This window comes from Daktulosphaira vitifoliae, unplaced genomic scaffold (genome assembly GCF_025091365.1).
Source record: "Daktulosphaira vitifoliae isolate Bord-2020 unplaced genomic scaffold, ASM2509136v1 Scaffold_1, whole genome shotgun sequence".
NCBI lineage: Eukaryota > Metazoa > Arthropoda > Insecta > Hemiptera > Phylloxeridae > Daktulosphaira > Daktulosphaira vitifoliae.
Window position 1 is genome coordinate 25,128,943 of NW_026099572.1, and position 14,364 is coordinate 25,143,306.

Genomic DNA, 14,364 nt, shown 5'->3' on the forward strand with positions numbered 1-14,364 from the left:
ACAGTGATTAAAATCACTATCATAAAAAACGCTTCGATGCAAATCTATAGATAATGTTGAATTCTAAGAAATTGGTGGATAATTACAAAAGCAACTTCAAATTCTATTTCCTTAATTATATCCAGATTAGTAATTCTTTTACTTATAAACTATATAATTTTTATAATTAATTGTTTTCAAATTATTATTGATTTTAAATATGTTAAAAGTTTAATAATTTTTAATCTACTTTTGTCCTTTAAAGTGAAAGTTTATAATAAAAAAAAAAATTACAATAACTTTTAGATCAATTTGCAAGTTTGAAATTGACATCATTAAATAGAAAAAATGGTATTGTTAAGATTAATATGCAATCAGGAAATTTTATAATTACTATTTACAGTAAATTTTTTATTTCATCCATTGTTAAATTCAGGTGAAACTAAAAATCATTTTAGTTTCGATGCGAAGCTGAGAAGGTATTAATTTTACTATGATGTGTTTTTTTTTTTTTTTATGTCTGTTGCCACTTTTTTTCAACTCTTACTGGACCGATTTCTTTCAAAAATACGTCAAAAGATCACAAATCGTATCTAGTTGAAGACATTACCCTTAAAAATTGAAAAAAATTCCCTCGTTCCCCGCAAATGGGGGAAATATCCAAAAAAATTACAAATTTAAAAATCGCTAATTTTCAAAATTTTTTCACTTTTTTTTCTTAAAACTTCCATAACTTTTTGAAAAATCAACAAATCAACATAATTTTTTTTTATACTAAAACCTTAGNAAACTAAACAAATCAAAATATTTTTTTTTTATACTAAAACCTTAGATATTTTCCTTTTATTTGATATCATTTTTTTGAAAATCTAACACTTAACATGTTCATTGGGGGGGATTTAAAATAGCAACTTTTTTACAAAAATTAACTTTTTCAACTTAATTTTTGAAAATGTTCCGGAAATACTGCGTCCTTTAAACATATATCAAATTAAAGCTTTTTTTATGTACTATAAAATGAAAAAAAAAAATTTGTCCCGACACCTTATCTTCTATGTGCAAATGGCAGTCGAAATTATAAAAAAAATGTAATATTTGCGATAAAAATCACCTTTTATAACGATGTTTTTTGTACTTAAAACTGCCATAACTTTTTCAAATATTAACTAATCAAAATAATATTTCTTTATATTGAAACCTTAGGTAATTTTCTTTCATTTGATATCATTTTTTTTTGAAAATCTAACACTTATTCTGCTCACAGGGGGGATTTAAAATAGCAACTTTTTTACAAAAAATAACTTTTTCAACTTAATTTTTGAAAATGTTCCGGAAATACTGCCTCCTTCAAACATATATCAAATTAAAGCTTATTTTATGTACTATAAAATGAAAAAAAAAATTTGTCCCGACGATAGTACAGTGGGGTCGCGGCATAGTGGAGACATTACATAGTTGGATCCAGTAGATTTAATCTGACAGTGATTAAAATCACTATCATAAGAAACGCTTCGATGCAAATCTGTAGATAGTGTTTAATTTTAAAAAATTGATGGATAATTGCAAAAGTAACATCAACTTCTATTAAAATAAAATACAAAATCCATAATTTTAATACAAAAATAGCATATTTTTGAATACGGTAGCCATTTGCGCATAGAAGATAGGTTGTCGGGACAAATTTATTTTTCATTTTAGAGTACATAAAATAAGCTTTAATTTTATATATGTTTAAAGGACGCAGTATTTCCGGAACATTTTCAAAAATTAAGTTGAAAAAGTTAGTTTTTGTAAAAAATTTGCTATTTTATATCCACCTTGTAACCAGAATGAGTGTTAGATTTTCAAAAAAAGTGATATGAAACGAAAGGAAATTACCTAAGGTTTCAATATAAAAAAATATTATGTTGATTTGTTAATATTTGAAAAAGTTATGACAGTTTTAAGTACAAAAAACATCCTTATAGAAGGTGATTTTTATCGTAATTATTACATTTTTTTTAAATTTTGACAGCCATTTGCACATAGTAGATAAGATGTGCGGGACAAATTTTTTTTTTTATTTTATAGTACATAAAATAAGCTTTGATTTGATATATGTCTAAAGGACGCAGTATTTCCGGAACACTTTCAAAAGTTAAGTTAAAAAAGTTCTATTTTTTATACAATGTTTCAAGTTTTGACCCCCNAAGATCTATGTTTTTTACAATATTTTAAGTTTTGAACGCCCCCTATCTGTGGGGAAATTGTCCAATTTTAATAAAAAGTATGTCAAATGAAAGATGTACTTATAATGTATTTAGAAAAAAAAATTTGTTGCTGATATATACATTTTTCAAAAAGTTATAGCATTTTTAAGTTGAAAATTTAAAATCGAAAATCGAAAATTTTAACACAAAAATAGTGTTTTTTTAACTACGGCAGCCGTTTAAATGTAGAAGAAAAAGTGTCGGGACAAATTTTTTTTTTTCATTTTATAGTACATAAAATAAGCTTTAATTTGATATATGTTTAAAGGACGCAGTATTTCCGGAACATTTTCAAAAATTAAGTTGAAAAAGTTATTTTTTGTAAAAAAGTTACTATTTTAAATCCTCCCAGTGAGCAGAATAAGTGTTAGATTTTCAAAAAAAATTATATCAAATGAAAGGGAAATATCTAAGGTTTCAATACAAAAAAATATTATTTTTATTTGTTCATTTTTGAAAAAGTTATGGCAGTTTTAAGTACAAAAAACATCCCGATAAAATGTAATTTTTATCGCAAACATTACATTTTTTTTTAAATTTTCGACAGCCATTTGCACATAGAAGATAAGATGTCGGGACAAATTTTTTTTTTTCATTTGATAGTATATAAAATAAGCTTTGATTTGATATATGTTTAAAGGACGCAGTATTTCCGGAACACTTTCAAAAGTTAAGTTAAAAAAGTTCTATTTTTTATACAATGTTTCAAGTTTTGAACGCCCCCTATATATGGGGAAATTGTCCAATTTTAATAAAAAGTATGTCAAATGAAAGATGTACTTATAATGTATTTAGAAAAAAAAATTTGTGCTGATATATACATTTTTCAAAAAGTTATGGCATTTTTAAGTTGGAAATTTAAAATCGAAAATTTTAACAAAATTATCATTTATTCTTCTATTTTTTGCTGTACAAATGATTATAAATGAATTAATACCGCAACAAAAAATCATTATTTATTATATTGTTTTTAATTTTTCTAGACATGGAATTTGGAAATAACACCAGTAGAAGAATCTGATGCAGGCCTTTATGAATGTCGTATCGCTACACACCCAACAACAAGCATATTTATTCATCTAAAAGTTACAGGTACGTTCAATTATTTTATTTCAAAATTAATTATTAAAAAGATTTGCATACTTTTTATGTTAAAAAAGCTTCGAAAGCGTTAAAACAAATGATGATGAATTCTAAAAACGTTAATTTCAAAAATATATAATCCAATACTTTAAAAATATGTTAAAATATGATGTATGCAGAGGTGTCGTGGAGCGTATACGCGGGTATACGGCGTATACCCAAAGGCGTAAAGCATTTGAGTAAATGTATTTGAATAAAAGTATTCAAATACTTTCATTGGTATTGAATAGTATTTTTAAATACATTTAATAAAAATTATCTGAGTAGTATTTTAAATACAATTATTTAGTATTTAATACTGTTTAATATTCAATACTATTAATATACTTTTTTTTTTAATTTGCTAACCGTAACACAGCAAGCAAATTAAACTCAGTCAAAATGAAAATTGAGAATAATTTTCTGTTATTTTATATGTTACATTATAGTATAACATAATTATTGTGCTTATCTAAATGCTATTATGTATACATCTATTTTTAATACATCAGTTGAACCTACTACAATAGCCTATTGCAGGTTCAAATGATTTACTCTATTGTCAATAAGACATACTTTACAGGTTTTTACACATGTACTAATATTTATTTTTTTCACTGATTAGTCTCCAATAATTAATTTTATTTACCTTTAACAAAAAAAAATATCGAAAATAATAAATGAGTTCTCTTAATTTAAGAGTACTCAATATTTGACTCAAATTACCCTCTTGGTAATTATTTAGGTGGAACCTTTTNGACAAATTTTAAATAACTCTTATCAGTTTGTTTAATCTCTACAGTCATACCACATATAAACATATATCTGAAGTTATAAACACACAAATATGGCTCGAGACTATTATCATTTTAAAAATAGAATATAAATGTAAAACAAAATACTGTCAAAGTGTATAAATAAATAGGATAATGTTTATCATTTCACGACAATTTTATTGACAAAATTTAAAACATCGATCAGAAATTAACGATATAGCACATACTAAGTTGAAACTGAAAGTTATTGGGTTAACCTATAGCTGTTGAAATTGGTAATTTGTATTTTTCCGTAATAAACCGTTTACCGACCAATCTAGTATTTAATATATTACCTATAATGAATTAAGATAGTACTAACATGTACCTATTCACGTTTATTTCATTTATGTTTTAACGATTTGAAAACAATGATTGTAAGATTATTTTATTACTGCATAAAGTTTATTGTTTATTTATAAAAAATATAACAGTATCTAATAATACACATATCGATTATATGACTATGAAATTTAATTTATGTAAGAACTTAGAAGTGTCAGTAAAAATATTCGAGTAATAGTTTGGAAGNTCGATTGTATGACTATGAAATTTAATTTATCTAAGAACTTAGAAGTGTGAGTAAAAATATTCGAGTAATAGTTTGAAAGTTGGAAGGAGCAACTGGGAGGGTTATCTATTGATCAAATTACGACTATATCACTGTTGATAATGTATAAAATTAAAAGTTCAACAAAATAATTGTGAAATATTGTATGTAGAAAATATAAACTGCAATGGGGGGGGAGGGGCAGAGCCCCCCACGTTATTCTCTATTTATAATATAGGCGTATANTGTGGGGGGCAAAGCCCCACACGTTATTATCTATTCATAATATAGGCGTATACCCATAAACATTTTTAGGACTACACCACTGGATGTATGTTATTTAATGTTGATACTATTTATAAACACGCGCCTGTTTTTTATATTAAACCTACTGAATATGTTTAAATTAATATTGAAATAGAAAAAATTATCACATTAGTTTTTATCTAGAACAGTACTAACTTTTAATATATACATAATTTGAATTTTAAAATAAAACAAGCGTTTTAAACCAATAGAGATTTTCAACATTTCTATCACATAAATAGCAATGAATTACGATTTGTGATCTTTTGATGTATTGTTGAAAGAAATCGGTTCGGTAAGAGCTGAGAAAAAGTGGTAACAGACACAAAAAAAAAAATTATCACGGCAAAATTAATACTTTTTCAGCTTCGCATTTCGAAGCTAAAAACAATCATAAAATCAATGGCTTTTGTAACAATATATATATTTTTTTTTGCAAAAATAAAAAATTGCAACAAATTATAACTTTAAATGATATATAAGATATTTTTAATTCTAAATTGTATTTAAAAATATGTAATTATCCTTATTATTATAACAATTATCACTGATAATTCAACTAAATAGCGGATCCGAAGTATTTTCTTTAAGCATATTTAATGTAAAAATTAACAAAATATTTAATCCAAATTTATTATTAATAAAGACAGTTATTAAGTGTACCTCAAAAGAACAAAAATATGCATAACCGTAGATCAGAAATGATAAAATTCCAAACAGATAAATGATTAATCAAAACTGAATTTTTATTTTAAACAATTATTGCGATGATAGATGCATCGTTTAAGAATCAAAAAGTTTTAATTCAAAATAATATGAAACCTTTGATTCTTATTTAATTTAATTCGCTATATGATGAGTCTCCATTACAACTTATTAAAAATTTCAACTGAATCAGATTTTTTTATAAAAATGGCAGTTTTAAAATTCAGAAAAATATTTTGAAAATGTAATTATTTATGGTAGCATAATTTTAAGATTTTATTTTTTTATTTTTTAAATTGAAAGAGTTTTATCAATTTTAGATAATGGTAGGTACAATTAGATTAAAGTCGAATTTTTTTGATGTATTGATGAATAAAATGTAAACCCTGAGAATTTTCGTTGACAGATATTAAATAAATTGCACACTATCCTAAAAACAATCGAAACTAAAATGTATACACACCAGTTCCGAAAAGCCATAAAAGAAAAGGCAAGTTTAGCCGGCGTCGTAAAAAATCAAAATTACATTTCAATTGTCTCGATCATTTACGAAAAATTTATAAAAAAAATTTAGAAAAAATATGTTGCAGCGCATACAACAGAAAATTTATCTACGACTGAAGATTAATACAAATGAGCTCTGGTGATGTATAATTTCCGATAACTCGCATATCAAACTTGTTAGATGGACAGAGATGTCGAAACTTCTCAAGCCTTTAAAGTTAAGACATTGGAAATCATTGAAATTAAAGATAATGACTATGTTAATCTTTAACTGACCAATGTAATATATAATGATACATATAATGCATTAAATAGCTATAATATTTCTACATTTTGTAAAAATGGTGAAGTGGAGTGTACACAATATAATATCTGCCAACCTGGTCGCCGAAATAGCTTTTGACATAATTACGCACACAAACTTATTAATATTTTCAAAAACAAGAAAATATTAAACGCAGTCATTACACACCTATAGCTCAACAAAATAAATAAAAATGTAAAATATATATGAATACACATATAAAGTGATTTATTAATCATGAACAACTTAAATCGAAAAATAAAAATATATTGAAGTTGTGTTTTTATGGTTTCTTAGGCACATATTTTTCTTGCATTATTATTTATGATGTATTTATTATGTTCATCCTTATACCTTATAGGGTGTCTACTTTATTTTTTCAAATGTTAACTTACATAATTAAATAATTTATTTAATAGATAATGATATAATTGGCCATTCTAATGACTGATCAATAACAGCTTTGTGGCCAATATTTCGGAAGTTATTAACATCTTTAAATATGGAATGCATGAAAAGTACCACAAACAAAATTGTATTGATTTAAATAAAAAACACTGGCGTCTCGCCTCCAGTCATTAATAACTTTAGCTGTTAACATTAAATAAAACGTTAATTTATGATAAATAAACAACAATTTTTTGTATACAATAAATGAAAGGGTACCTTTTTCATTTTACAAATTTTAACATTTTATTTTGTGATATTCGCCGTTTTTTACAACAATTCTCTTATTAATTTCGTCATATTATTTTTGAAAATAATATTAACTTTATTTACCCATGTATATTAAAAACAAAAAAAAATTATTTTTTAGTGGCCAAAGCAAAAATTTTGGGTTCTCCAGATTTATACATAATGAGTGGTAGTAGCTTAAGGCTTGTTTGTCATCTTCGAGAATCTACACAAGCTCCTTCGTTCGTCTTTTGGTACCATTCAGACAGAATAATAAACTTCGATACAAATCGAGGACTCATTTCTCATATTAATAGCACTGAAAGCGATCTAATTATGCCTTATACAAATACTTCAGACAGTGGTAATTACACCTGTCAACGACAAAATATACAACCTGCTACGATTCACGTGCATGTGTTGCTATATAAGTTTTATTCCTCTACTATGATTTATCACTATTCTAGTTTAAAATTAATAAGGTATAAAAATTTACTATAGATTATATCTATTTTTTATATGCTATATTTAAAAACAAATAATTTCATTATATTTTTTACATTTTGTTACATTATAAAAATAATCTTGATTTACTTAAAGTTTAAATTATGACATGGCGAAGACATATCGAGAAAACTTCCTAATTAAAGAAATAACACTAAAATATACTCGTTAAATATAAAAATATAGTTTCATTATTTTTCAGTAATATTCCTTGGGACTTAAAATTAAAAATATTGTTATACTTTACCGTGAAAATCGACAATTTTAAAATTTTACAACCTAGTTTTTCAAATTTCCGGTCATTGCAATATTATACAATATTACTGACCTACCTAATCGTAAAACGTACAACAATCAATTCAGTAAACTCGTAAAGTTTTTATAAATTTTTTTAGTAAACATCGAAAATGTTAAAATTATTTTTAACCAATACGTAAGTGTGAGGACATTTAGAAAATAAAACGGAGTCATTGTCTCAAATGTTTGAAGGTTTTCAAAATATTGTGGACCTTACCCAACTCAATCTAATAAGCATTTATATAATTTTATTTATTTAGTTGATAACTAGGGTGAAATATGTTGAATGTTTTGTTTTATCGTTACTCTTTAATCATTTTTTTTGATTAATCATTATTTGATTTTATATTACAAATAATGTCATAAATTTATTTCTTCAAAATTATTCTTAATGAACATTTACCAAAAAAAAAATTATTTATTATTAATTTATATTTTTACTAAAAAATGTCAAGCCAGTTATTTATAATACTGACAAAATATTCCACAATTATGATTTTTCGTGCATTTTACTTTTTTATGACCCAATTAGAATATTCAGTAGTTTTTTTGATACAAAAAATAAACTTGAGTATATACTGGTATCAATACTATTTAATATTTATTTATTTTTGTTATTTTCAATATACATTTAATATTTGTTTATTCTTGTAATAGTTATTTTTGAAATCACCAACCCCTAACACAAGCAATAGCTTTATTTATTGGATAGGTTTCATGTGTTTTAATCATATTGAAAGAAAATAAATAAAGTAAATTAAATAAATATTCTTTATTAGAAACATAATAGTTTAATGGAGTAATAAAAATAAAGAAGTTTTATACTAAAATAATAACCAAAAATTATTATTTTTTTTTACTTCAGACTTAATAATTTAATTTGCAATAAAATAGAATAATTTTTATACGCCGAATTTACTTATAATTGATTAATCAAACTATTAAATTAATATTGCTAAATCGCATGTCTAATGAACGTTGTAAACGAATTAAAAAGTGTCGAATTAACCTCATGGAGAGTTCATTAACAACGCATTACTACCCATAATAATAGTAATTTTAATAACCATGCTAGGGCATTGATTTGCACGTGTATAGTATTATTTTATTACATATTTTTCAGCTGAAGCACCAGCTGCCATGCAACATGGTGTTCGTAGTACTACCTCTGGGTCATTTGCAGTATCCAATTGTGCGTAATTCACTTTAACATACATGGCAATGCAAATGTTAAGCTAAAATGGACTGATTAAAATGTAAATAGTCTTTTTTTAAATTTAAAGTATGTCATACAGATTAAATCTAGGTTATGTATAAAATGTATGTATGTTAATTTTTAATACGATGTAACACAACACGATCATTATTTAGCTTTGGGAGTTATTATCGATTAAAAAATTATTTATTGTTGAATTGAAGTTAATTTATTTAATTTATGTGTATCAGTCTGAATAAGTAAGAACTTTACCAAATTTTTTCATTAAATAAAGATTTTTTCATAAAAATGTATTCAATTAAATTAGAATTATTTTTATGAAACATAGTAAATATTAATTTCATTGTAAAAATAAATTATTTCTTAGTGTAGTTTTTAAGGGTAATATTCAAAAGTTAAATGGGAACCTATTATTTTTTTACTATTAAATAAGGAATGAATAAACTAAAATTTCAACTGGTTTAAAACCAGTTTTGTAATATTAATTTTTGAGAAGGTGGCATTTTAAATTTAGAAAAAAATGAGGTGGTGTTTACCATGACGAGTATATAACAATTTTACTTCGCTCCGCATTCCGCTCTTGTATAAATAAAAACTATATTGCATTAATTAATTTTTTTTAGTTCAGAGATTTTCTAAATTCATGAAGTATTTTTATATTTATTCCTTATACTTCATAAGAATATCAACTTCAATTTTTCTACCACATAATTAACTGACTTATTTATTAGATAGTAATCTAATTAAGAAAATTGTTAATAATGGATGATAGCAACTTTTGAAGCATTATTTCAGAAGTTATTAACAATTTAAAGTAATGAATGGAGGTGAAAAGTGGATTGTACTAGTTGTATAGCTAGAGATTTTTCATCCTAGATATAAACATTTCAATAACTTCTGAAATACTGGTTTAGAAGTTTTTATTGATCAGTCATTTTTCTAATTATATAATTATCTATAAAATAAACTAGTTAATTATGTATTTTTCCAATAAAAAAAGAAAATTGCACCCTTAAGGGATGAATATAAAAATACTTAATGATTGTTAAATTGAGAAAAATAAATAAATAAGAGAATCTAGATAGTAAATTATTAATATTATTTTTCGATTAAGTCGTTCAACATACTATACAGGAATTATCTTGAATAGTGGTGTAACTCAACCTTAAGGTGGCCCTTTCAAATTCAATATTTTTTATATTCAATATTACGTATATATATATTTTAAAAAATCTTGAAGAGCCACAAAACCTCGGAGCAACAAAGTATCACTTTGCCAGCTTTTTTATTGTTTCGCCACTGGGTTAATATTAAAAACTATTAAATAGTTACAATATAATTTGCAATATAGTACTATTACAAAAGTATTGTAATAGTACTAGTAAGTGTTATGTGACATAATTTATCTCTAGAAATATTATTAATACAAAAGAAAAACTCAGTTTTAATTTTATAACATGAAATCATTTAAAATTTTTATACTCTATGCACAGATTTTGTATTTTTAATTAAAAAATAGTAAAATAAATAAAATACAATATTTAATGTTCCATCAAATACTATAATTTTTCAAATTTATTTTTAAACTGTCCTTCATTTATTTATATTATTTAAATAATTTAGTAAAGCAAACAGACAGATGTAAGTAATATTTTTTAAAAATTAATGTACATGAATTATTTTAAGAAAACAATTGTTTCAAAAATTCCAAAAGTATAAGTTACAGTTGATTAAATTATATTTCTATAAAAGACTGCATAAATATAGTTTTTTTGTGCATAAAATGATAAATTAAAAATTTATTTAAGTAACTATGATAAACAAAATTGTTTTCTTAATTTTAATTATTTATCTAGATAAGAATGTAAATAAGTTTGCCAGTTATCAATTTGAATATTATATAATTGTCTGGAACAGAAAATTTAAATGCTATAAATTAACTACACTGATAGTTAATGTTAAAATGTTCATAAATCAACAGAAATGATTCCAACGGCATAAATTAATGCCATCAAAATAAACTAATGACATGTTATAATGAATGTATATTACAATTATTTAATATGATATGACTTAATTACAAAGTTAATTTTGAAGTATAAAAATTGTCTCGTTGAAATTTTATAAGGTTTTTACTTAATTTCAAAGTACATATGCATAAAATAATTTTTTTGTGAATATTAATTAACAATAATGTAAAACTACTTATGTTTGTTATTATGATTGACAAATATTGAATAATTTTGTTTTTATTAAAATTATTAATGTCAGTTAAATTTACTCATTATTGTAAATCAAGTATGTATAATTTATTACACTGGAAATTTACTAGTTACCAAATATGTATATAAAGTGTATATTTGTTAATAAAGAAATACTCAAAAAGCTAGAATTTTCGTGTAACTGTGTTACAAATCTTAAAAATTCATCCTTATCATAAATATTTAATTAATTTCAATTCATCATTTACTTACAAGTTAATTAGTATATTGAAGTTTTTTTTATTTTTCTATTGAGCACTTAATAATAATATTTTTACCCCCGAACAATGAGAACTTAAGCAGCACTTAATTTTTAAAAATTAAAAATTATACATAAAAAAAATAAAAGTTTTCATCTTTATAGCAAAAACTAATACCTTAATGGAATAACTATTCAGGTTCTATAAAAATTAAAATTCGGGTTAAAAATGTATTATAATAATTAGCATAATATCATATTAGAAAAAGCACATCTCCAGTTGTGCGGATGATCATACAAAATTCCATATTATTATCATCATCATCTCAGCCTCTATCCCAACTATTTGATGTTGGTACTATCTTACGATTTGACAGGTTTTTTACTAGCTGTCCACCTGATGAAATCTCATTTTAGTTGAAAGAACCACTATATGGGTAATGTGTGTTACTGTTAAAGATCCCGCGTAGTTATCCATTTAAAACGAACAGCTCAGTTAAACATCAGTACTAAATCTATGAAAGTATGATCCGCTACACTACTTAATGCTCCAGAATAATAAAATTTTAAATAATATCAATACAATTTTATTTAATACATTTTTGTCGGTAATTTAAAATAATAATTGATTTTTTTTATGAATTCAACGATTTAAAATAATTTGGGTTGGGTTTTTGAAGTGTCAAATGGTCAAAACAATTTGTTTATAATATTTTTTATTTTACGACACATTAATGAAACTATCAATCTTATTAGAATTAAATATTAGACTGGATGATTTAGTCATTTATTAAAACTTGTGATGCTTTTTTTTCTAATGAACAAATTTAACATTTAAACATTGGTATAAACTACAGTGATGGGGTTCTTGATATTCATTGAAGTTAATGAATCTAAAGGAGATAAAAATCAAGTATGTTGATTACTTTTTTTGATTCAAAATGAATAAAGTGAAAATGCAAAAAATATGATTCTTGCTCAGGGTTCGAATTTTTACCTCAAGCATTAATAACATAAGCGTTATCGATTCAGCAGCCGTACATTATATATTAGGTTGATAGATAAAAATGACAATTTAAGTTTATTGAAATTTCAAATTTATTTTTGTCCACTTAAAATTAACAAAACAATTTTTTAAAAGTTAAAATTTTCTATGCTATGTCAATTGGAATTTTTTTATATTAAAGCAAATTATATAAGCTTTAATTTTAGATATATAAAAGTGTCAGAATATTTCCTGAACATTTTCAAAAATTAGGTAGAAAAAGTTAATTATTTGTGGATAAGTTGCCATTTTAAATCGTACAAGTAGATAAAGAGTCAAATTTTTTTTAAATATATACCACATAATAGGTAAATACTTAATGTATCAATAAAATAAATTGTTTCTATTCATCTATATTTCAAACATTTATGACAGTTTTAAATAAAACGAATTGAAAAAATGTCGAAAATTATGGATTGTTTAAATTTTTAATTTTTGGGGATTTACGGGGAACGAGGGAAATTTTTTCAACTTTTGAGGGTAACAACATGGACTAGATACGATTTGTGATTATTTGACGTATTGTTAAAAAAATCGGTTCGTTGAGAGCTGAGAAAAAAAATGATAACTAATACATAAAAATAATTATAATAAACAGATCAGATATCATCTTCGTATCCAAGCTAATAAAATTTTGTTATAAATGGTTCCTGAAACTCGTATTAGACCCTCAATTTTTAATAATATTTAAAAAAAGTCGTTAAATCTCCTTCAATAGTGGTTCGGTAATATAAATAACTTTAAAATTTAGACTTTTAGATACTATGACGTGATTCTTATTATTAATTTATATCTTATGTTTATACTTATAAAATGACGGTAAATACATTTTACACATAATAAATCACTTTTAAATTGTATTAACACATTATTTTTGGAAATAAAATTGTCAATTTCATAAATTTATTATGAAAATATCTATTTAAATGAAAACATACACTAAAATATCTAATATTTATTAAATGTGTAGTTTTAAAAAAAAGTGTATTTCTTAAGAAGTCATACCAATAATAAGTAATTGAGATTATAATTATGATTTTACATCAATTTTCCACGCTAACAATATTTTTTATGATATTTATTAATATCCAATTTATAACATATTGTTATAAATCACAACCGAAAAATTTTGAAGATGAAGAACTTAAATTAGCATGGAAATTGGATACTGGGTATTTACGATTAACACAAAATTTACCATCTCGTGTGGATATAAAAGAATTTAAACGTATCATGACTAATGATGAAAACAAACCAACATCATTTAAACTACACAACAAGTCACAAATTATCTACTACAACCTTTATTGCAGTAACTTAAAGAACCTTTTACAATATATGAGCCTTATTGATTCATTTGAAAGAATTCAAATATTAAAAGAAAATGATAGTGTACTTTTAGATGAATCAATTATTAAACACATGCTAGCCCTAATGCTAAAGACAGAGTTAGCTGCACCCTTAGATCCTATATGGGCTATGTTAATGTATGCAATTTACATAAGAGAACAAAGGAATTATTTGGATGGTAACTTAGTTATACATTTTAAGGATCTTATACGAGTTATAATAGAAATTTTAAAATCACATGCAGAAATAGATTGTGACATAAATATTACCAACGCTATAAAAA

At 24.0% G+C, this 14,364-nt stretch overlaps 1 protein-coding gene across 1 annotated transcript; it reads left to right on the forward strand.

Moving 5' to 3' along the window:
• Positions 1-1,808: 1,808 nt before the first annotated feature.
• LOC126909021 (carcinoembryonic antigen-related cell adhesion molecule 1-like) lies at positions 1,809-9,382 on the forward strand. Its single transcript, XM_050691407.1, has 4 exons — positions 1,809-1,814; positions 3,212-3,320; positions 7,352-7,691; positions 9,134-9,382. Exons 1-4 carry the CDS (start codon positions 1,809-1,811, stop codon positions 9,135-9,137), a joined length of 459 nt encoding a protein of 152 aa, XP_050547364.1. The 3' UTR covers positions 9,138-9,382.
• The last annotated feature ends 4,982 nt before the right edge of the window (positions 9,383-14,364 follow it).